The sequence below is a fragment of the Neophocaena asiaeorientalis genome, unplaced genomic scaffold, assembly GCF_003031525.2.
Source record: "Neophocaena asiaeorientalis asiaeorientalis breed wild unplaced genomic scaffold, Neophocaena_asiaeorientalis_V1.1 scaffold595, whole genome shotgun sequence".
Lineage (NCBI taxonomy): Eukaryota > Metazoa > Chordata > Mammalia > Artiodactyla > Phocoenidae > Neophocaena > Neophocaena asiaeorientalis.
In genome coordinates, this window is record NW_020175397.1 from 361,371 (window position 1) to 384,570 (window position 23,200).

The following is a 23,200-nucleotide window of genomic DNA, read 5'->3' on the forward strand; positions in this document are numbered from 1 at the left end:
CACCTTTGCCCTCATGTGCCTGGAGGGGCTTTTAGGGCTCTCTGAGCAAGTGTTGGAGGGAGATGCTGAGGAGTCTGCAGGCTGGGTCTGCACCCTTACCGATAACTTTGCTCCTGTGTAACATGAGGACAGTGCCCCCCAGTGGGGCTGGTGTAAGACCTGAATGATAAAGCACATTTTCACTGCCTGGTCAGTGCCTGCTCAGCCACTGAATCACTGATGTGTGGCATTCATTTAGGAAAACGGAGGTAGAGCTTGGCTGGTTAGAAAGAAAAGAAAAAAACAGAATAGAAACTCAAAAAGGAAAGGGAAAGTAAGGACCAATCAACTTTAGTTCATTTCTTTCTATGAATTAAAGCATGGATGTGACCTAGTCCTGGGCATCCAGCGGTTAATAATCCAGAGAACATCATTGTCTACATATCTCATTTTGAATGGGATGGTCTGGAAAAAACTGCAGAGGTTATTGCTTCACAGAATTTCAATTTGACAAATATTGACTCATCACCCATGCGTTGGGCCCAGTGCAATAAAGAACAGAGGAATCACAAGGGAGAGATGTCCTATAGCCATGGTCTGAGATACTCTGACTTTATGTATCTACACTTTTTGCATATTTGAAATTTGGGAGGTACTTGGTGATGTGGGCCCTTCTGCTGCCTTGTTCCAAGAATGGTCACTATCACTGAATGACAATGACTTTAAGTCTCTGCTTGCCTTTCCCTAAAGGTGTCCAGAGCTCTGACCTATACCCTATATTCCTACTCATTTTCTGTGACTGAATAAGTAGACGGTCTCCTTTATCACATGCTCAAAGAGCCCAAGGGTGGGCACAGTAGCTAATAAGTTAGCTGGACACTGATGTACAAAAAGAGCTCCACAGTTTGTTTGGGCAGAGTTGAACCTCCTTCGTTCAGTTTGGAAAACCACTCACCTGAGTATGAATTGGAGTACCCTTGACTGACATGTGACAAAGTCTGGAGTGGTTCAGGAAACAGCAATGAAGGTGGTGGTCATATCTCTCCCTGTGCTGGATGCCACGTGAAGGGCTCTATTGGTGTATGAGCCAGTAGCTTGGAACGTGTACTAACTAGAAAGGGACATGCTGGCCACCGCTTGGAAATACCTCCTGGTGTGGCTGATGGGTGCAAGCCTCCCACTAGGCTCTTTCTGGCTGCATAACTTGGCTCCCCCAAGGCAGACTCTGCACTGCCTCTTCCTCACTCCTCCCCAGGACCCTTCACAGGACCCAGCTCACAGAGAACCCATGAAGATCCATCAAGCTGATTTGATTCTGTGCATCTCAACTCAAATGATTCTTCCTGCCCGTGCTGTTTCTAGGAGATGGAGCCAATGACGTCAGCATGATCCAGGTGGCAGACGTGGGCGTGGGACTCTCAGGCCAGGAGGGCATGCAGGTAAAGACCAAAGGGGCTGTCCTGGGTGACCAAGGGGTCCTCACACTGTGAGCTGTGCTGGCCTTCTTGTGGGCTCTGTGCCGCAGAGCTAAAGGGTTGGACTTCAGTACAACTGGTGCTCTCCTTCTGCTAAGCCAGTGGTAGGAGACCAGCTCTTCATGTTTATGAAGCCATGTGCAGTGAATGTGTCTATTAGTGTATTTCTGTGAAAAGGTGGGATGGAGCGAGGCATGGTGAGTCATCGCCTTTCTCTGGCTGTCAGTGGTTCGTCCCTCAAAGGCATTTTTTACTGCTCCTGAACATTAGTGATACCATTTGAAGAATGGACTTTGCTGTAGGACTGTTGTATCCTGGTGTCACTATAAAGGTGGAGTGCAGCCATCCTTGCTCATGTGAAAATTTATGTCTGCATTTTTCATTTGCCACTGTGTTGGTTCCTGACATGTGATCCAGACGATGAACAAATGAGTTCATTAAAAATGTACTTCTTGGGCTTCCCTGGCGGCGCAGTGGTTGAGAGTCTGCCTGCCGATGCAGGGGACGCGGGTTCGTGCCCCAGTCCTGGAGGATCCCACATGCCGCGGAGCAGCTGGGCCCGTGAGCCATGGCCGCTGGGCCTGCGCGTCCGGAGCCTGTGCTCCGCAACGGGAGAGACCACAACAGTGAGAGGCCTGCGTGCCGCAAAAAAAAAAAAGTACTTCTTGGGACTTCCCTGGCAGTCCAGTGGTTAAGATTTCGCCTTCCAACGCTGGGGGTGTGGGTTCGATCCCTGGTCGGGGAGCTAAGATCACACATGGCTCGTGGCCAAAAAAACCAAATACATAAAACAGAAGCAATATTGTAACAGATTCAATAAAGACTTTAAAAAAAATGGTCCACATCAAAAAAACAAATCTAAAAGAAAAAAGATGTACTTCTTTTGGATGTAACATTACAACAATTGCCAACATTTGATTAACTTTGAGTCACAGTATTTTTTAACTTGGTGGAGACTTTCAGGAACAATCTATCCAGTTGTCTTCTTTTAAAAATCAGCATGTTGGTCACTGGTCATTGGTCGATCTCACTGATGCATTCAGTCAGTAATTAGCTATTGAGCACTCATGTGCCATGCTCGTGCAGGCTTGTTGATTTTCTCACTTGACACTGAAATCGCAGTAAGATGGAGAGTCCTGAGCCAGAAGCACGGTCGCTCCATCTTGGGCCCATCTTCAGCATCTTCTTACTCTCCTACTGCCCCTCCTCTGACTTGTCTTACCTTATTGTACATTTTCCTTCCTCCACGAAATTGAAAATAGAGCCCAGCTTGGACTCATCCGTGCCTCTTCATGGTGCCATGCACATGGGGGAAGCTCAAAACACATCTGTTGAATGAATGAACAAAATAGTTAATTCCTTCTGATTTTTTCAGCATTGCCTCCTTTGCATTCATTTCCTAGAGTGAAAAGCTACCCAGGGCAGTGCTTGTAAACCACATATGCAGAGAAATGCACCCAGTGAATCCACTTTGTATCAGAGTCTCTAAGGTTGAGCATGTGGGTGAGGAGGGCCGTGAGCTGCCCCCACTGCATGGCCTCAGGGCAGGAGCCAGAGGGGTCTATGAGCCATGAAAGAGGTGTGGGGATCAGCCAAGCTGTATTGAGACTTGGCTTTGAGTGGACGTGACTTCTGCGTGGGGTGTTACTGGATGCTTCTGTATTGTTTAAAGCTATACTTCTTTTTTAAGGGCACATTATGTAAGATGGCAGTAAGACTGGACACCTTTTCTTACTGCTCTAAGGGCTCAGGTTACCCAGGGGAATGTGGCCCTGTTTGCATGTTAGTCAGTCTGATAAGGAAAGGGACATTGTGCAGAGCTCTCTGGGAGATGCACTTTGTGGGGCGCTGTGGCCGCAGGGACCCAAGGAGTCCAAGCTGAGTCCCTGAGGAAGAGTGAGGGTGATTGCAGCTCCCCAGCTCAGCCAAGGTGGGAAGGGTGTCCAGGGCAGAGAGACAGAGGGGACCAAGGAGATTCTGTAGCTCTGAGGTGCTCAGTCTTTGTAGAGTCTTCTGGTCAACGATGTTTGTTGAGTGCCCCATGGGCCAAGCACTGACTGGGAACTAGGGCTGCAGGGTGATCACAACATCTACTGTCCTAGCTCTCATGGGATGTTCAGAAAGTCCAGAGAGGGAAGACAGAGAAGTATTTTAAACTTACACCAGTAGTCATAATTGTAGTGAGTGCTGTGAAAGAGAAACACTAGTTTCCCTGTTGAGGATGTGATGGGAGGCTCTAACCCAGCTGGGAGCGTTGGGGAGGCTCCCTTGACGGAGGAACAAGCAGTGTGTTTGGGGTGTGAAGGTGGAAAGTTGTGGCCAAAGGCTGGAGAAGCAGGGAAGGCCTGGAAGGGGAGGGGTCTATCTGCAGTTCTCAAGGGTCAGGGCTGCTTCTCAAAGACCCCCTGGGCCTCTCCTTAACTCGGTTTAACAACAACCCTTTGAGTTTTTAGACTGACTCCATTGAGGACAGGGACCCTGGGTGATGGTGTCTGTCTCCAAGTCTATGCCTGGCAACTGGAGGGTCTTAATACATGATTTTTGAGAGGATGAATCATGGAATAAATGAAGGAAGGTAGAAAAGATGCACAAAACCCTTGACTCCTACATGTTGACAGGAAGAGGGGTAAAGACATTATTTGTTTTCAGATCCTTGTGTTTGGGTTCAGAAAGCAGACATTCTAAGGCTTCATTCTTTTCTGTCATGCATAACGATGTTATTCTGTTGCACAGATGGGACAACATCATCACCTACTCTTTTCCAGGTGTTGTTTAAGGAAGCCCATCAAATTTGAAAAGCAGACTTAACATCATTGTGTGGAATAACCCTCAAAGATAAGCAGAAATGTATGGAAAAGAAAGCATGGAAAAGAAAAAGCAAAAACTTAAAAAATCCATCAATTACATATATTTGAAATCTTAAATGAGTCCTCTAGGGTGATATCCCTAAACTAGAGTGTTGTTTAGATTGGATTTTTCTTAAATGCAGGCATTCATCAGGGAGACAGTGGTACAGCCAGCTCAGACTGGATTTCTCCGTCCATTTTGTGCCTTGTGTTTGGGGGGAGATGAGACAGACCTTAGGCGCAGTGAAGGGGCACCAGTAACGGGCACTCTCTCCCTTTCAAGGCAGTGATGGCCAGCGACTTTGCGGTGCCCAAATTCCGGTACCTCGAGAGGCTCTTGATCGTTCATGGACACTGGTGCTATTCCCGACTTGCCAACATGGTGCTGTACTTCTTCTACAAAAACACAGTACGTATTTGGTGCCAGTGTCAAGGATTTTTGATGTGAAAGGCCTGAGATTCACAGGACCATCACCTGAACGTGGCCGGAGGGCTACCCCACAGCCTCCCATTGGTCCCACCCTACTTGACCTTTGTGGATTTTCCCCAGACCTGGCCTGGTGTTGTACCCTGCAGGCTCAGAAGTCTTAACTCACCTGCACCTCTGAGGATGGAAACAGGTAGATCCAAGGAGACGTCCACTTGGAGCTTTATAATAAGAAGTAGAGTGACCACGAGGTCCAGGGGTTTGCATGAGATCATCAGCCAGTGAGTGGCTGAGGTTGCATGCAGTCCCCATCCATCTGACTCCAGCTTCCAAGCCCTTGACCACTCTGTCCCTTGGTCTCTAAGGAGTGGTCTGTCGAGGTGCCCACAGACAGGAGTGCTCTGATTGGTGCTCTCTCCAGAGCAGGCAGGGGATCAGAAGATAAGCAGGAGTGTGATTGGCAGTCCTGGGTCAGCATGCGAGGACTCAGCCAGGCTTTGATCCTGATACTGAGCAGTCTTCGAGAAGCCTTTCCTCATTCCCCTGGCCGACATGAATATACATACTCCTATGGCTGCATTGTTGCTTCTGTATTTGTCAACAATAGGCATCGTCACATTTTACCATAGTTTTCTATTCAGGGTACTTCCACACTAGACATTGACGCTCTACTACAACTTACTACACTCTACTACACCTAGTCCACTGCACCGTCTCAATAAATATGCAAATAAAATAATTTCACTTGTAAATCCAGGATTAACATGGACGGTCCAGGGACTTCCCTGGTGGTGCAGTGGTTAAGAATCCACCTGCCAATGCAAAGGACACGGGTTCGAGCCCTGGTCTGGGAAGATCCCACATGCTGCGGAGCAACTAAGCCCGTGCGCCACAGCTACTGAGCCTGTGCTGTAGAGCCCGCGAGCCACAACTACTGAGCCCACATACCACAACTACTGGATCCCGCGTGCCACAACTACTGAAGCCCACACACCTAGAGCCCATGTTCTGCAACAAGAGAAGCCACCTCAGTGAGAAGTCTGTGCACTGCAACGAAGAGTAGCCCCTGCTCACCACAACTAGAGAAAGCCCACACGCAGCAACAAAGACCCAATGCAGCCCCAACATTAATTTTTTTAAAAAAGAAAAGATTGTTCAGAACCAGTGAATGAAGCATGTGAAGTGATAAAAATTTGATTGTGACCTAAACTGATTTCATAGAAAATTGTTTATTCAGATACAAATGGGCTTTGATATAGCAATTATGGCATTGAAGCTTTGGGGTCCAGATTTAATAAAGTAGAAACAATCGGGAAAAAAATGTGCCCACCCTGGGCCAGTGGGAAGGGGATGCCAGCAGGCACCCTCTCTGGCCAGCTCAGTCTGTAGTTGACCCTTCAGTTAGGGCATTCCCAGACCTGGCTAGCTCAGGACAGTTCTGTCTCTCCAGGGACTCTGATCCAGGGCCCTGGTCCATTCCCTGTTGACCCTAACATTTAAATCTTAGTTCTTTCACTACTGTGTCCTTGGCAGACAGCTGTATGGCAGCCATAGTCCTCCAGGCTGGACCACATGGCCATTTCAGGACCCTACCCTACTTGTAAGTGAGGTATAGACGTTCTGCTGAGAAGTTGCTGGATTGCTACTTGTCCGTCTTGCATCTGATAGCTTGTGGTTGAATGTACAAACAAGGAGACAAAGTAAATAAACTCTTGGGGTAACTGACTCTGCAGAGTAGTCCCATAAACCTACCCTGCTGAAATCCACAGCTCCAAAGTCAAGATCATCCTGTAGTCTTGTGAAACAAAATCAAATAAATTAAAAGGTTTATTTGTTTATTTCTAATTCCATTTTAAATCTCCATGTTCACTCTGAACTACCATCAGGACAGCTCTTGTGCATGTTCTTATAGTTTGTTCCAGAGGCTTAGACCCACCTTTCTCTTCCCATCTCCCACCTCCTCACTCTCACCGATTATTTTGAAATGTCTTCTAGCAAATTAATACAGATATTTAGGACCAATCATGGCATGTCTAATTTTATAAGTTGGGTCTTGGAAATAAATTGAGATTGGGTTCTGCCTGGGACTCAATCCACACAAGGATGTGCCATGCTGTCCCTGTCCTTGTCAGATCACTCCCTTTTTTCTGACTGCGTGGCATTGCTTCCCTAGCACCCCCCCTCCCCACCAAGCACACAGTTGCAAACCTGGAGGGTCCCAGCTCCCAAGGGTGTAGGAGGGTGCTTTGAGTAAAGGTGAGCAGGGCTGGTCAGGGTGGAATCCTAGCCCCGTTTCTTTAGTTCATTTGCTGTGCAATCTGGAGCGAGTTATTTGCCTTCTGTGGATTTTGTTTTCTTTATCTGAAAACAAAACAAAATGGAACACGTGAATTGAACTCTGCTCTCTGTAATTCCTAATGAAAAGTTCTCAGATTGAGGGGATGGCATTCAATATTTCAGTTGCAGATGAGGCCCAGAGTGGCCGCCTGCAATGGTCACTGGCTCCTGCCTGCCACGGTGAATCTGTCCTCACGGAGGGGACAAGGAAGGAGAAGGGGTCCCTGTTTTTATTCTGTATAAGATGCAAAGCCTCTGTTAACAAGTACTTAATCTACTTGAGAAATTCGAGGATAATCACTCTGCCTCTCAAAGTGAGAAATTCATTAGTTTTAGGAATAAGTTGGCCTTCCTTCCAGTAAGGAGTAGAGAAGAAAACTTTCCATAGCAACAGTGGTTTGGGGAGAAGGCTTTTGGGTACTGCAGTAAAAAAAAAAAAGTCTCAGGTATCTAAGTACTTTTCCTCCTCTTTGACTCCACTTGCTCACTGATGAGTCATTAGGCTGTGCCTGAGGAGGTGGGAGAAAGAAAAGCAGGCGTGGGTGTGAAAAAGGGAGGAAAGTCAATGAAAAAGCCAAGTTTGTCAGTTTTCAGGGTGGAGGGGAAAAGTTGCATTAAGTCATAGATTGAAACAAGTCCTGGAGGATCTGTGTCATTAGAGGTGATATCAGTGTAGACTATCATTTTTTCTGATCTTTGGAACAAGCCATTTTCAGGTCAGGAAACCCGAGCTCAGAGAGGTTAAGTGACTGTGTCAAGGTCAGAAATGTGCACAGCGGCAGCTCCAGAGCCCACACCCAGGCCGTTGTATGCGGTGCACAGCAGAGAATGTTCTTCCACCATGGCTCCTCCAGGCCACGAGTGGTTGAACAAGTTGGGTTTGTTACTCATACAATGACCATAGTCCAGTCGTTTGACATCTTGGACCTCAGTTTACTTTCGTCTAAATGGGGTGAGCACACTGGCCCTGCTTGAGCCTCAAACAAAGGAAATAGCCGTCCTGCCGACAGTAACGACCACAAAGCACTGATGAGCATCTCAGCGTGCAGGAAGCTCTTGTGAGTACTTGAAGGTGCATTAGTCATTAATCTTCACCACAACCCCACAGCTAAGTACCATTGGTGTGCCTATTTCACAGACAAGGTCACTGAGGCAGAGAGGGGCTAAATGGTCTGTGCCAGGTTGCACAGCTAATAAGTGTAGGAATGCTTTGCAATTGCTAACCTTCCATGCGCCCCATAAAACATCAGGCCATGGATGTTCAGTGATCAAGTAATAGTGGGAAGAGGTCCACTCAGCTCCTACTGCGCATGGGAGGAAGCTCTTCCACCTCTCTGGACCTCACTTTCCTGTTCAGCGTAGCTGTAGGGACCAGCGATAATGCCTGTAGCTCACCCACCAACAGAGTGCCCAGCAGATGCCAGGGCTCAGTCAAGGCAGTGATGTTGGTGTCACCATCGACTTTACTGCCATGCTTGTGTGTGTCCTCCCCTCCATGTGAGTCAATAATTGCACACTGTTCCTCATTAAAAGAGGGAGGCAGGATCCAGGGTGTAGCCCAGGTAGGTTTGGTTTAGTGCCACAGAGAGGAGCACAAGGAAGGAAGCCTCATGATGGGTGAGGTATCCAGCCAGCCCCCTTGAGATGGGAGCCACCCTAGACCCTGCCAGACCTTTGTTTTGTTTTCTCTTATGATCTGTGGCATTTGGGCCCAAGACTCCATCCCTCCAAGGGCTGTTGGTGGGAATTCCCAGCTCCCAATGCTGGTCTTTGATCCTCAAGGAAACGAGGAGGGAGGAGAAGGGGGAGGGAGAGACAGAGGGCACCAAAGTGAGGGCTGTCTTTGGAGACAATTTCTGCCTGTAAATTCAGTCTTTACATTCAGACTCTGCAAAGTCCTCAGCTCCCTCGGACAAGATTCTGCAGGGCAGCTGAGAATTGCTTGTTCCCACTCTTCCCTTGATCGCAGATGTTCGTGGGCCTCCTGTTTTGGTTCCAGTTTTACTGTGGCTTCTCTGCATCCGCCATGATTGACCAGTGGTATCTGATCTTCTTTAATCTGCTCTTCTCATCGCTTCCCCAGCTTGTGACTGGGGTGCTGGACAAGGACGTGCCGGCTGACGTGCTGCTGACCAAGCCGCAGCTCTACAAGAGCGGCCAGAACATGGAGGTGAAGCTCCCCTTTCCCCCACCCCGTCTCCTGGCCCTCCACGCTCCACATCCAGCTCCTGGAAAGTTCAGGTCCCCACACCTGCCTTTAAATGGACACCCTGGGCAGACAGAGAAAAACAAATATCATATGATATCACTCACGTGGAGTCCAATTTTAAAAAATGATATAAATGCACTTATTTACAAAACAGAAACAGGCTCTCAGATTTCGAAGACAAACTTATAGTTACCAAAGGGGAAACATTGGCGGGGAGGGATAAATTAGGAGCTTGGGATTAACATACACACACTACCATATATAAAATAGAGAACCAACAAGGACCTAATGTATAGCACAGGGAACTCTACTCAATATTCTGTAATAACCTATATGGGTAAAGAATCTGAAAAAGAATATATATATGTATAAATAAATCACTTTGCTGTACACCTGAAACTAACAAAACATCATACATCAAGTGTACTCCAGTAAAATTTAAAAAATAAAATAGAATCTTCCAAGAAAAAAATGGACACTGTGGAACAAACAGTTAAAATTCTAGAATCTGACCAGTGGGAGGAAAACAAAGAATTCTGTCTCTTGACTGCAATGCGTTTATTTAAGTTGAGAGTTGATTGGTTGTGGTGATGGTATCAGGGGTGTATGTATGTGCCCAAACCCATCAAAATGTGTACATTTAAAGTGTGTGGTTTTTGTATATCAATTTACATAGAGCTTTTTGAAAGAAAAAAAAAAAAGAAGATTTTTTAAAAAGTATACTGAGGTGAAAACTGTCTTTACACCAGGAGTCTCCAGGAGCCCAAGGAAAGCCCGTTTGGAATCCAAGTCACGTGGGATGACTGCAGGCAGAGCAGAGATTTTTCTAAAACACCCCCAAAGAAGTGTGATTTCCTTTGAATGGGGATTAATGGGAAAATAAACCCTTAGGGAAACCCTGGGAAGAACAAGTGAACACAAACAGATGATGTAAAATACATGTTTACATCAATACATCACATAGATTGATGTGCTAATTACCAGCTGTTCCTAGCTGGCCATTAAAGAAAGCCCTGTGAGTGCTTCTCTTGGGCTGGTTGGAATTATTATACGAGTGCCCAGGGAACGGATCCCCGCATATCCCACAATGGTCTCTCATTCGGAACTGATTTACTGAAGAGTTGACTTCCCCACAGGCAGCCTGGGGTAGGTAGGGGCTGCTTAGGGTCAGGTAGATGAGGAGGGCCTCCGCTTATCACCTGTCACCTGGGGGAGCTCTTGCACTCAGCCAGGCCTCATGTCCTAGGTGGCCACAGGGAGTTTGTCCTGGGGACAAACCAGAAGGGCCTGGCTTTCGTAAGTGCTCAGTAAACGCTCTTCCTGCCTGCTCTGCGTGTCCTGCGTCCTGCGTCCTGCGGGCCAGTGCTGGCACCAGCAGCTCAGAACTCCGCAGTGCCAGATACAGATTGGGGCATCCAGATAAGGAAGACTTGATTAGTCCATTTCAAAGTCATTTTTTGCCCATGGTAGACAGCTTTTTGATTTTAACATTAGGAAACACCCATGATCTAATTTTAAAATAACTCACTTTTAAGAAATATTCTAGCGGGTCCACCAACGGAGGGAAGCAAAGCCCTGACAAAGTAGACGGCTCAGGTTGGGGCAGATGCCGTAATTTCATGCACTAGTCCCTGTCTAGGGAAATTCCTTATGGGATTTAGAAAGCATTTTCATCTTTCTGCTGTTGACTGAGAATGCTGTAGCAGGCCTTGTGGGCACAAATGCTCGCAGTGACTTACTCAGCCCCATGTGCCCCTGCAGGCCTTTCTGTAGTGTTTTTTCACCAGCCTTCCACACTCCAGGATCTCCCTCTCCAAAGTCCTGAATTAGCAGGTGTCCCTGGGGTGCTTGACTTGTGCCTTCATGGCCCCCGTAGGTGACGGAAAACCATTTGAAGAGATGAGGCCTTTCCTGTAATCTCCGTGCTTGTTTTTGTGTCTCAGGAATATCGGCCTCGTACGTTCTGGTTGAACATGGCTGATGCTGCCTTCCAGAGCCTGGTGTGTTTTTTCATTCCCTACCTGGTAAGTTGGCACCCGGCCCAGCCTTTCCCACCAGCTTTATCTGGCGACACACAGACACAGGACCTCGCTGTCTTTCAGGCCTACCACGACTCAGACACAGACATGTTCACCTGGGGGACCCCCATCACCGCCATCGCGCTGTTCACCTTCCTCCTGCACCTGGGTATAGAAACCAAGACCTGGGTGAGAGTTGTGGGCCTGATCCAGAAGGGGGCTGGTCTGCGATCTGCTTACTTCCGTGCACATTCTGTGAGATTGAGCAGAGATTTGAGTTGGGGGCTGGGGGGGACTGCAAAGCTGGCCTCACTGTGATGAGAACAAAAGCAGATGCACAGGCTGGCCATGCACACGCAAGCCCAGGGTGTGGGAGCAGCACTTGTCCCAGGCAGTGCTGGGCTCCTGCCTGCCTGAGCCCCTCCACCCCAGCTCTCCTTCCCCGTCCTTCCCTTGGCACCTGACTTCCATCTCCCCACTTGTGTTCAGGCCAGTCCACCAGTTCTCAAGGCTCCCTGCCCCACCGACCACGCTGTTCCCACTACGCCCTCTTACATCTTCCACTTGCAAAGGACCAGTGCATTTTTGTTGAGATAAAAGCCTTTCCTTTTTCCCCCTCAGACCTGGCTCAACTGGATGGCTTGTGGCTTCAGTATACTTTTATTTTTCACCGTGGCTTTGATTTATAATGCTTCCTGTGCAATGTGCTACCCTCCATCCAACCCCTATTGGACCATGCAGACGTTAATGGGTGACCCTGTGTTTTACTTCATTTGTCTCATAGCACCCGTCGCCGCGCTGCTGCCCAGGTGGGTATCAGGGACAGTGGCCTTTGGGTCCCATGTGGGCTCTGACAGCATTCTCCTTTGTTGTGTTCCTGTACCGTTCAAGTCTCAGAAGCTCAAAGGCCCCACTGCAGCAATAGCTGACTGTGTTCTATATGTTCTTTCCAGATTGTTTTTCAAAGCCCTGCAGAGGAGCCTTTTCCCCACCCAACTGCAGCTGGGACGCCAGTTGGTTAGAAGGTCCCCCAGGAAACTCAGGGCTCCCAAAGAGACCTTTGCTCAGGGACACCTCCCAGGAGAACCGAGGACGGAACCGTCAGAACAGAGGAGCATCAGTGCCTCGGGGTCCTTCTCCCAGGACTGTAGCTCGCAGGTGTTTTGGCACGCACAGCAGTCGTCCTGCTCTCCAGAGGCCAGCGGGGAGCCCAGCGTGGTGGACATGGGAATGTCTCTGAGGGAGGACACCCCGCTGGAAGGGCTGGGCAGCCAGACCCCAGGGTCCTCCTCACCAGGGGAGGTGATCCCGGAAGGCTGTCCAGGGGGCTCCAAGATGAAACCCACAAGTGCCAGCAGGGCAGCTGCCCTGTCGTCCATCTTCAGCCTGCCCAGCCTCAGCTCACTCAACTGGATTTCCTCCCTCTCTCTGGTCAGCGGGCTGGGAAGTGTCCTACAGTTCTCCCGAAGTGGTTTACAGATGGACAGGCGGGACGGCGAGTTCCTACCCAGCCCCCCGCAGCCAGACCAGGACCTGCAAGGCTTGAGTGGGCAGACCACGGACTACTTCTAGGACCTCCTTCCAGGGACTACAGCTGGCGGTGGCAGCTGAAAACCTCAAAATGCTTTTTTTATAACATAGATGTTAATATTATTTATGTTTATTATTTGCACAGAAGAGTTCTAGTGAGATGTATTTTATATATTTCCAAGGCTAACACAGGAAATGAAAGGTACCAAAAAAAAAGTTTATTTTTAAAAATTTCTAACTAGAGTATATTGAAAAGAAAAATAAGAGCTTTATCATATAGAAGAGTTTAAAGAAGAGGGACACTTGAGAGGTGGGTTTAGATTTATTTTTTCATCTCATTTTATAAGAAAATGCAGTCTGATTGGTTTTCTTCAACATGTGTGATGTTTGCTTTCCCCTAGTGGAAATGCGTGTGAGCACAGTGAACCCTGGCCGGGTGTGGACGATGTGAGGGGAGGTGACAGGCACGCACACGGCCCCAGCAGAGATCCCCACTGTCTGTCTCTCAATCCCACCACTGGGAGGGTGGACTCTGCTTCACCAGGAAAGGGAAAGTGAGAACTCTGGGAAAACACACACACACACGAAATTCATTCCAACATTCTACTCTATGCAGGCATTTGGTAAAGACCACCTGTAGGTATTATAGTTCCTATGTAGGGTCTTGCCTGTTAAAATCATAACAAGCAATAAACAACCTTCACTTTGCAAAGAGAACGTTTCGGGTTGCCACTGTTGTGTGGTATTATTAATATGTGACCTAATGTTACCGAATGCAAGTTCATGTGCTTGGTACACAGTGAGACCAAACAAACCAAAACATCAGAGTTTGGATCAGAGAAAAGCTCATTGCAGGGCTAAGCAAGAACAGGTAGCGCATGCTCAAAAAGACCCCAAACTCCCCAGAGGGTTTCGACAAAGCATTTTTAAAGGCCAGGTGAGAGAGGGACATTCCAGGGTCTGTGATCAGCTGTGCACAATTCTCTGATGGTGATCAATCCTTAGGGCTCACGATCATCAAGCATTAATTTCTTCCTTCTGGTGGTGGTACCAGCATCTGGAAAACTCAGGAAATATGCATCAGATACTATCATCTAGGTACTTCAGAGAGGAGCTATAGCAGAGAATATGGGGGAGGGGTCTGTCCTGGGAAGACCCTGTAGGGTCCTGCTCGGTTACACTGACAGAACATATTCTGAGTACTCCAGGGCACTTCCTCATGGCAAATCCTTTTAGACTCTGTGGAGGAAACAGCTGGGTGACATGCAAGCTGCACATTGGGACACTGTGACATGGGCTACACCAGCTCCCTGCACCAAGAGGCTGGGCTCTTTAGGTTTTTGTCTTATGAGTCATTACTTCTGTCTCTAAACAGAGAAAAAGAGAAGGAAAAGATTATAAGAATCCAAGGCAGTTGTATAGCATTTACTCTTCAGAACCCTCTCTTTGACTTTGCCAGCCATTGTGAGTTGCCTGCTTGCTCAGCCTGGGGACGTGAAGTGAGCAGGGTGTGCTCCTGCTTAGGACTCCTGTGGCTGCCTGTCCCCGGAGCAGCGATATGCAGAGGTCGTAGGATCTCAGGACTAAGTAGTTTCTGAGCACAGCATGCCAGCAATAATGGCTGGTTACCCAGCATGTGTGGCTCATTGCATGTAACAGAAGATGCACCTCATCTGGTCAGATGGAAAGGGACGTCAGGCCTCATGTCTGCAAGTCCAGAGAGAAGGTGGGCTCCAGGGCAATTGAACATGCAACTCAGACCTGGGCTTTCCTCTTTCTCCCTGCACTCAGCTTTCTGGGATCAGCTTGATCCCAAGGCTGGCTCTGTTCTTGGTAATGACATGACTGGAACCATCCCAGGACATGTGCTCACATCGTGCTCCAGAGGAGAGAGAGGGTGTCACTCTCCACATCCTGAGCAGAGTCTTGGTTTCCTTGACCTCATGCAGTTGCAGGACAGCCTTAAACCAGTTACTGGAAAATTGTGAGAATGTCCTGACGGGCTCCAGGTTGGAGCTGAGAAAGGTCAGCTTCCTTCCAAGTAACTGGGCTACATGAGTGGATACTCAGGAATATCTGGGTCCTGTTAGTGGGGCAAGAGAGAAGAAGGAGTGGAGGGGCTTCAGCAGCCAGCAATGCCCAGGACTGAAAGTGGTGCTGTCCTAGCCCACCCCCTCCCCCCATGCCTGAGATTACCTCATGTTTTCTTGGAGCAACACATATGAAAAGAATTTCCCTGGGAAGATACACAGCTCTATCATTTCCTGAATTAAGGTAATGGTTGTTAGTACAAAGTACAAGAAGAACTAGACATCTATTTACCTGAGTATCTGAGAATTCAAAATGCTCCAGCTTCCAGATTTTCCTGCACTCACAATCTACCTTCTTTCCAAAGACATCTTTCTTCCATAGATACTTTCTCTTGGGAAATGGAATGATCCAGGAAGTGGCTTTGTGAATATGCCTACCAAGGCCATTTCAGAGAAAAAAGCATCATAAAGGGCATTGGCGGTTAGCTGCCCAAAGGATGAAGAATATTTATAGAAGCCTACAATAATATTATCACACGCAGCTAAGTTTGATCTCAAATGAACATACTACAGAGATGAACTCCATGATTATCTCAAAAGAGCCCTGGGAAGTACATGTCATGTCACTCAATCCTAATTACAAATCCAAAATAAAGAAGGCTGCCTCTGCTCTTGGTGACAAAATGGATGGACTAAGTATATGACATTATACAAAACCAATTTTAAGTTCTTGGAGGTCAGATCTGTGTCCTCTTCACCTTATACCCTTGGCAGTAGCATAGGACCTAGCTCTTAGAATGCACTCAGGAAATGTGTGGTGACCCCAAGAACTAATGTTTATGCTGAAACACTAAAGGCATTCCTGTTAGAATCAGAGATAAAGGAAAGTTGCTTGTTATAACCCAGTATTATTTAATATTTTTTGGAACTTCTGGGTAATGCAATAAGACATGAACTTTTAAAAAGAATGAATATTGGAATTAGAGACCAACTTATCATTACTTACACATATTGAAACCGTGCACCTCAGATGGGACTTGAACCCATGGGCCAGACTCAAACCCAGCCAAAACCCAGGTTGGGACTTGAACCCACTGTCTTTTAATTGAAATCACACACCTGATCTCAGGACTTAGTGAAGCTCAGGTTTTTTATGTCTCATGGCAGAAAGAATTCAGTGAGAGACAAAGTGATAGGTAAGAAGTGGATTTATTTAGAGATGGAGTGTGGGCCATCTCAGAAGGCGAGAGGCCCCAAAATATGTGGTGGTTAGTTTTTATGGGCTGGTTAGTTAGTTTTATAATTTCATAGGCTAATGAGTGGGAGGATTATTCTAACTATTTTGGGGAAGGGACAGGGATTTCCAGGAATTGGGCCACTGTCCACTTTTTGACCTTTTACGGTGAGCCTGGAAACTGTCATGGCACTGGTGGGTGTGTCATTTAGTTGATGTTTTATGATGAGCATATAATGAGGCTCAAGGTCTGGTAGAAGTCAAATCTTCTGCCATCTTGGACCTAGTTGTTTCTAACCAGTTAATGTCCTCGATGGCTATGCCATTCTTTTAAATGTTGTACCCTGCCCCCTTTCCTCCTCTTTCATTCCCCAGAGATTTTACTCCTATATTCTTCTGGGAAGTAGAGGGGCAATGGTTCATCTCTGTAACTGCTTCAAGGCTGAGTAGGGGGATCGATCCTGCCTGTCAGGGAGTAAAAATCTCTAGATGCTTGATCTAGGGACCCCAGGGACAGGACAGCTCTTTGTTTTAAGTTGGTATGGGCTGGAATCCTCACACAACCATCATCTTGATATGGAACTGTTGTGATTGTTTCCTTAGCCTTCCTATGAATCTTCTTGATGATGAAGCACTTTTTGTAACAGCATCAGAGTACAAAAAGAGCCATCTATAAATAACAAAACACCTAAAAGTCATGATTAAACCTCTGATTACAGTGTAATTGATAAAGAAACTTGGTTACAATAACCAGAATTAGGAATGATTACATTTAACTTAACATACCAAATAACCTTAGTTAAGTATTTTTCTTTGAGATGCCTCAGGAGCCCTCTAAAGCATCCCAAAGTTAGCTGTAAATCAAAAGAACTAATTGAAATTTGATCTTTGGTGAGTTTGTCAAAAAGTTTTAAATACTTGGTCAAATACCATCATAGGTCACTGTGAGACAATACTTATTCCTTAACCAAAGTTAAAAGAGGTCTCAAAAGCAAAAACAGGTCACTTAAAGGCAAAGAAATTTACATAATCTGTTATCAAAAGCAGCATTTCAAGAAAACTTTGCAGGGAGAAACCAAATCCAGTCTTGCCTCAGCCTACTCCCAACAAAATCCATTTGCCCAACAAAATTTAATCCAATCTTAGAAAATCCTGATCATGCACAACTCTTTTCAGTATTTTTTTTATTCCTCACACCTTCTTTCATTGAAGACATACATCTTACTTGCCTTAAAAGTTTTTTTCACGTCCAGTTAATTTTCTTACTGACAAATTTGCAATAGGAATAACATAAACTTGACCTTCAGTAAACCTAGGTACAACAGAAGAAGTATTATACTTAACATTGATGACTCTAAAGACGTGTCTATATTAATCAAACCAACAAGCTTAAGCTAGCTTTAATACCAGATATCTGTTCAGTACTGAATATTTCCCAGATCATGTGAACCTGAAATTCATTTGGCTGGTTTTCTTCACATTTATGAGTATTTATATAAGCACTTAATTTTTTTTTTTTTTGTGGTATGCGGGCCTCTCACTGCTGCGGCCTCTCCCGTTGCGGAGCACAGGCTCCGGACGCGCAGGCCCAGCGGCCATGGGTCACGGGCCCAGCCGCTCCGCAGCATGTGGGATCCTCCCGGACCGGGGCACGAACCCGCGTCCCCTGCATCGGCAGGCGGACTCCCAACCACTGCGCCACCAGGGAAGCCCAGCACTTAATTTTAAAAGCCAATTAAATAGAGCTGTTTTATGAATTTGGCAGTACCATACATCTATAACACATATATAGATAGGTACAAAAAAAACCTCATAGCTCCTGTCTCAAAATTTCAGCCATGAGTCAGGTACAAAAATGTAAAACCCATCATTTACAAAAGAGATTGGATTCAAATTGGGCTTCTGGCAGATGAAACAAATCAAGGTCACCTGTCTAGATGGCTAAACTCTTTTTACTAATGTTTACAGAAAAGACACTTAGGATTTCCATTTATCCTTGACAAGTCATGTTCTAAATTACCCCCTTTTTCAAAATTTGTATTTTAAAAGATGGTGGAGATAAGTGTTCCTGGAGAAGACCAGGTAGAACATTTGTATCTGAGAAGGCACAGGCAATTTCCTCCTAGGATGACTTTTGTTCCCTTAAGGCCAGAAAAATGAATTTTTTCTCCTTTTCTTTTCTTTTCTTTTTTTAAAAATATTTATTTATTTATTTTTGGCTGTGTTGGGTCTTCATTTCTGTGCAAGGGCTTTCTCCAGTTGCGGCAAGTGGGGGCCACTCTTCATCGCGGTGCGCGGGCCTCTCACTATCGCGGCCTCTCTTGTTGCGGAGCACAGGCTCCAGACGCGCAGGCTCAGTAGTTGTGGCTCACGGGCTTAGTTGCTCCGTGGCATGTGGGATCTTCCCAGACCAGGGCTCGAACCCATATCCCCTGCATTGGCAGGCAGATTCCCAACCACTGCACCACCAGGGAAGTCCCTCTTTTCTTTTTTTTCCCTCGAACAACTGGGTGGCCACCTCAATGATATCAAATGACTGATACATTCATTCACCTATGTTGTAATGTTTTACTTTCCCTCATTTAGCTTAGGGAAAAGGGCTTCCCCGGAAAATTTTTATCAGGCTCCAAATATCAGCTATGGTTAGTCTAGTTCGATTAGTGACCTCCCATTTTGTAATGTATTCACAGACACTTTTGAGGATCTTCCCTGGTTTAAGAAATTTGTGCCTTATATTCAGACACTCTGTAACCCTTTTTAACTTAATAATCACCAGCTGGAAATCTTTGGCCAAGCCTAGAATCTCAATATTCCATACTCCAGGGTCTACTAAGTCTTCTATTTTAGCTCCAGATTCAATCTGTTACTTTTCTGCTTTCTGTTAGTATCATATGGTGGTGAAGGTGTTTCCCTTGCCCCTCAAGAAACAGAGTGGCCCCTAACATAGTTAATAAATCTCTTCCCATTAAAGAGATGATACAATCAGCCACAAAGAGAAAGGAATGTAGAAACAGCTGGCCATTGATGTTGCATAAAAGGGGTTCCAGGAAAGTGTGCCACTGCCTCTTCTCTGACACCCCCATTACATACTCCTTATGATTGCTAAGGTTTCCAATCCTTTGGGTTAAGACTGAAAAGGTTGCACCAGCAACTATAAGAAATTTTATAAAGTGACCCACCATATCAGTGACGACCCGAGGCTCGACATTAGTTATATAAATGGTATCTCTAGGCAGAGACACCTTTGGCCTTGAGCCCCTTCAGTCTTCTGATTGTAAGACCATCAATGGCCGAGGGGCCCCCCATCACTCTCTGGCATCTGGGGCATTCCCTCTTCCAATGTCCTGGCTATTTGCAAAGGGTGTAATGATTGCAATCCTCATTCTAGTGCCCTGTTTGTCCACACAGGGTACATTGGTCCTGTCTGGGTGCCCGGGGGCCTAATAGTCTGCCAGGACCAGATTGGCCCCGAAAAGCTGGCTTCCCCTTTGGTGGTCTCTGAGCAGACAAAGCCACTGCCAGCATTTGGGCCTTTTGCATATTTTGCTGGGTGCATTCATTCAGCCTTCTCAGCCATCTCCCTATTATTGAAAACTTAATAAGCCAATTGAAGCAAATCGTTCATTGGAGTCTGAGAACCAGCAGTTGCCTTCTGAATTTTGTGCCTGCTGTCTGGGGCAGACTGGGCTATGAAACTCAGAACCAAAAGGACCTGTCCCTCAGGGGAGGAGGGAATCTATGTTCATATACTTCCTAAAATCTTCCATTAGTTTCCCTTGGAAGACTGCAGGATTTTTGTCCTGTCCCTGTTGGATCTCTTTTACCTTTTCATAATTAACAGGTTTTACTGTAAGTTTCTTCATGTCCTCTATTAAACAGGTAATCATATGGTCTTGTCTATCTCTTATCAATAGAATTTGCCTGGTAATTCCATTGTAGGTCTACCTCAAGAATGGCACTGTTCCCCACCCAGTGTACTGCATGGCCCTATAGGGTGGGTCAGTTAAAATGTCCTCTGTGTTCTTCCTAGAGTTATCCCTCTGAGCTACACATTCCTTAAATTCCTTTGGGTTTCACTGTCTAAATACAAGGCCGTGAAAATTTGAACATACAGAATTTCACTCCATTTTAATTTTCTTCTACAGTATAAACCTAACTGCAATATAGTATCATAACTCAGGGACCCATTTAGTGGCCACTTTTCTTGGCTTTCTAACAAATATTGTGGCCAAACCTGATTATATAATGTAATATGCTTTTACTTTTTAATTCCTGTTGTCTGATTTTTTTTTTTTTTTTTTTTTTACCCTGTTGTCTGATTTTTTTTTTTTTTCCCCCAATCCCGGAGGATATGATCCAGAGGTGTATTGGTCAGGATTGATGTGACTTGACCCATTTCAGACCCAAGCCTGAGGTGAGGTCTTTAATTTCCATGCTATCCAAAAGTTCCCGTCTTATGTCAAAATCCACCACGCAATTTGGTCAAGATTTGCACTTATGATTTTAGGTGCTATCCCTTCCAAGGTAGCCTCCCAACCAGGTGTTAGTGCCCAAAAACTTGCCACAAAGGAATGGTACAGAAGGTGTCCCCTACAGTGTTGATGATGAGTGAGAGTTGGCCTAGTTGCAAGTTGGGAATAAACGGTCAGCACTTGTCAATAAAAAGTACATCTTGGCAGCCACACACGTCTTCTGGGGTTAAGAAAAGAAAGAAAGAAATGAAACAGGAATGAACATAGAATGTAAGAGAAAAACCAAAGTCAAGGAGAAGAGTATAGATTACCAAATCCTGCAGTAATAATTCTGTCCTGGACCTGCTGTTGGATGTGCCTAAGCATAGCCATTCCACACCATCTTTCTATAGCAAACCATGCCAATTGCCATTATTCCTCTGGTCTGGACCTAGATTCCTGATCAGAGCCCTGAAGCATTCGGGGTTGACCAGCCCATCAAAAATGGGCAGACATTGGCAGAGCATACTCCCCAGTACACCTGGCTCATGGAATCCCACAAGCTCGTCTACGACCAAGACCTAACTCTCAACATTTTCTTACCTTATCACTGTCCCTTCATGGTTGCCAGCTGAAACTATGCACCTCAGATGGGACTTGAACCCACGGGCCGGGACTTGAACATGGCCAGAACACATATTGGGACTTGAACCCACTGTCTTTTAACTGAAAAATCATACACCTGGCCTCAGGAGTTACTGAAGCTAAGGTTCTTTATGTCTCATGGCAGAAAGAATTCAGTGAAAGACAAAAGTGATAGGTAAGAAGTGGATTTATTTAGAGAGATACACATTCCATAGACAGAATGTGGTCAGTATCAAAAGGTAAAAATGGCCCTGGGAGAAACACACTCCACAGACAGAGTGAGAGCCATCTCAGAAGGGGAGAGGTCCTGAAATATGAAGTGGTTAGTTTTTATGGGCTGGGTAATTTCATAGGCTAATGGTGGGAGGATTATTCCAACTATTTTGGGGAAGGGAAGGGATTTCCAGGAACTGGGCCACTGCCCACTTTTTGGCCTTTTATGGTCGGCCTCGGAACTGTCATGGCACTGGTGGGCGTGTCATTTAGCATGCTAACATATCACAATAAGCAGTTAATGAGGCTCAAGATCTACTGGAAGTCGAATCCTTTGCCATGTTGGATCTAGTTGGTTCTAACCAGTTTTTGTCAAGTCCTATGGTTATGTCATTCTTTTAAAGTTGTGCTCTGCCCCCCCCTCCTGTTTCATTATGGTTGTATACCCCAAATTCAAATGAATAAACTAGAAGGTTTTTCAGGACTAACAAGGGGAAGCAATAAATGGACTAACTACAAAGGAAAAAAACTAGTTTTTCTATAGAGCATGATGGGGAAAAGGAAAAGTTCTCATTCACCAATACAACACCAGCAATAACAAAAATTTAAAAACCTAAGAATACTCTAAATAAGTATAAAGACAACCTACCAGAGTTTAGGAAGACGTTAACCAAAGTCTTAACTATAAAGACTTGCCTCATTTCTAGGTTAGAAAATTAAGTATTGGGGACTTTCCTGGTGCTCCAGTGGTTAAAACTCCATACTTCCACTGCAGGGGTCACAGGTTCCATCCCTGGTCCTGGTTGGAGAACTAAGATCCCACATGCCACGTGGCATGGCCAATTAAAAAAAAAAAGCAAGAAAGAACACTAAGTATTGCAAAGGTACTGTATTCCAAACACAATTTCTATAGTCTTTAAAAATGTTTAGTTCTTTTTTGCTTCTTTTCCTTGTTTAGGTATTTTTGACATTAATAGAATGGATCTAGAGTTTATCTGGCAAGATATACAGGCAAAAATATCAAAGTATATTCTAAAAAGTAAAAGTAATGGAGAGACCAAATAGTAAAATATAAAGCGCTGATACTTAAAATAGTGTAGTAATAATTCAGAAAAAGGTACATAAACAGAACTGACTAGAAATGTATCTGACTAGAAATGAACTGACAGAAATGAAAGAAATGTATCCTGTTACATAGAAGAACTTAATGTATAAGGTTTAAGAAAGGATCAAGAATCAATGAGGAAGAGAAATAGTTACTAAAAATCTCATTGGTAACTGGTCAAGAGTATAGAAAAATAATTTATTCTTATGTCCATATCAGTAAATTCCAAATAAATTAAAAATTGTAAGAGATCAAAACATGGTAAAATTAGAAGAAACTGAAATCAACTATCCTCAAACTGCTGAAGAGAGAGCCCTTAGGCACATGTGACGGGTCCTGAGGTTTTGCCTGCCCTTTGGCTTGGGGCATTCCCCAGCCTCCTTTTCCCACAGCCCCTCTGAACCTGAGCAGAGCCCCACACAGCTCCTTTTCCAGCCTTCTTGATTTCTCATTTGCACATTTTGGACTTGCCCACACTGTTCAATATTATAATCCGGAACCTGGACTGTCCAGGATGCTGCTCCTACAAACATCACTTAGGCTCACTTTGATATTGTTATTTATAATTAGACAGGTCCTGTTCCTAGCACGGAGCTCCTAAAACTCTTGGAATTTCCTGTGAAGAGAGCAGTAAGGTGTTTTTTGTTATGCTAGTGAAATGGTTTTTAGAAAGCACATAAGGATGGGGGCAGGTTGACTGT

At 45.6% G+C, this 23,200-nt stretch overlaps 1 protein-coding gene across 1 annotated transcript in view; it reads left to right on the forward strand.

Annotated features, from left to right (window-relative positions):
• ATP10A (ATPase phospholipid transporting 10A (putative)) overlaps positions 1–13,527 on the forward strand; it is a 179,394-nt gene extending 165,867 nt beyond the window's left edge. The window contains exons 16-22 of the mRNA XM_024766406.1: positions 1,342–1,418; positions 4,584–4,709; positions 9,034–9,234; positions 11,217–11,297; positions 11,376–11,480; positions 11,913–12,100; positions 12,245–13,527. Coding sequence (XP_024622174.1) covers positions 1,342–1,418; positions 4,584–4,709; positions 9,034–9,234; positions 11,217–11,297; positions 11,376–11,480; positions 11,913–12,100; positions 12,245–12,863 — 1,397 coding nt within the window. The 3' untranslated portion in view covers positions 12,864–13,527. The remainder of the gene's footprint in view (positions 1–1,341; positions 1,419–4,583; positions 4,710–9,033; positions 9,235–11,216; positions 11,298–11,375; positions 11,481–11,912; positions 12,101–12,244) is intronic.
• The last annotated feature ends 9,673 nt before the right edge of the window (positions 13,528–23,200 follow it).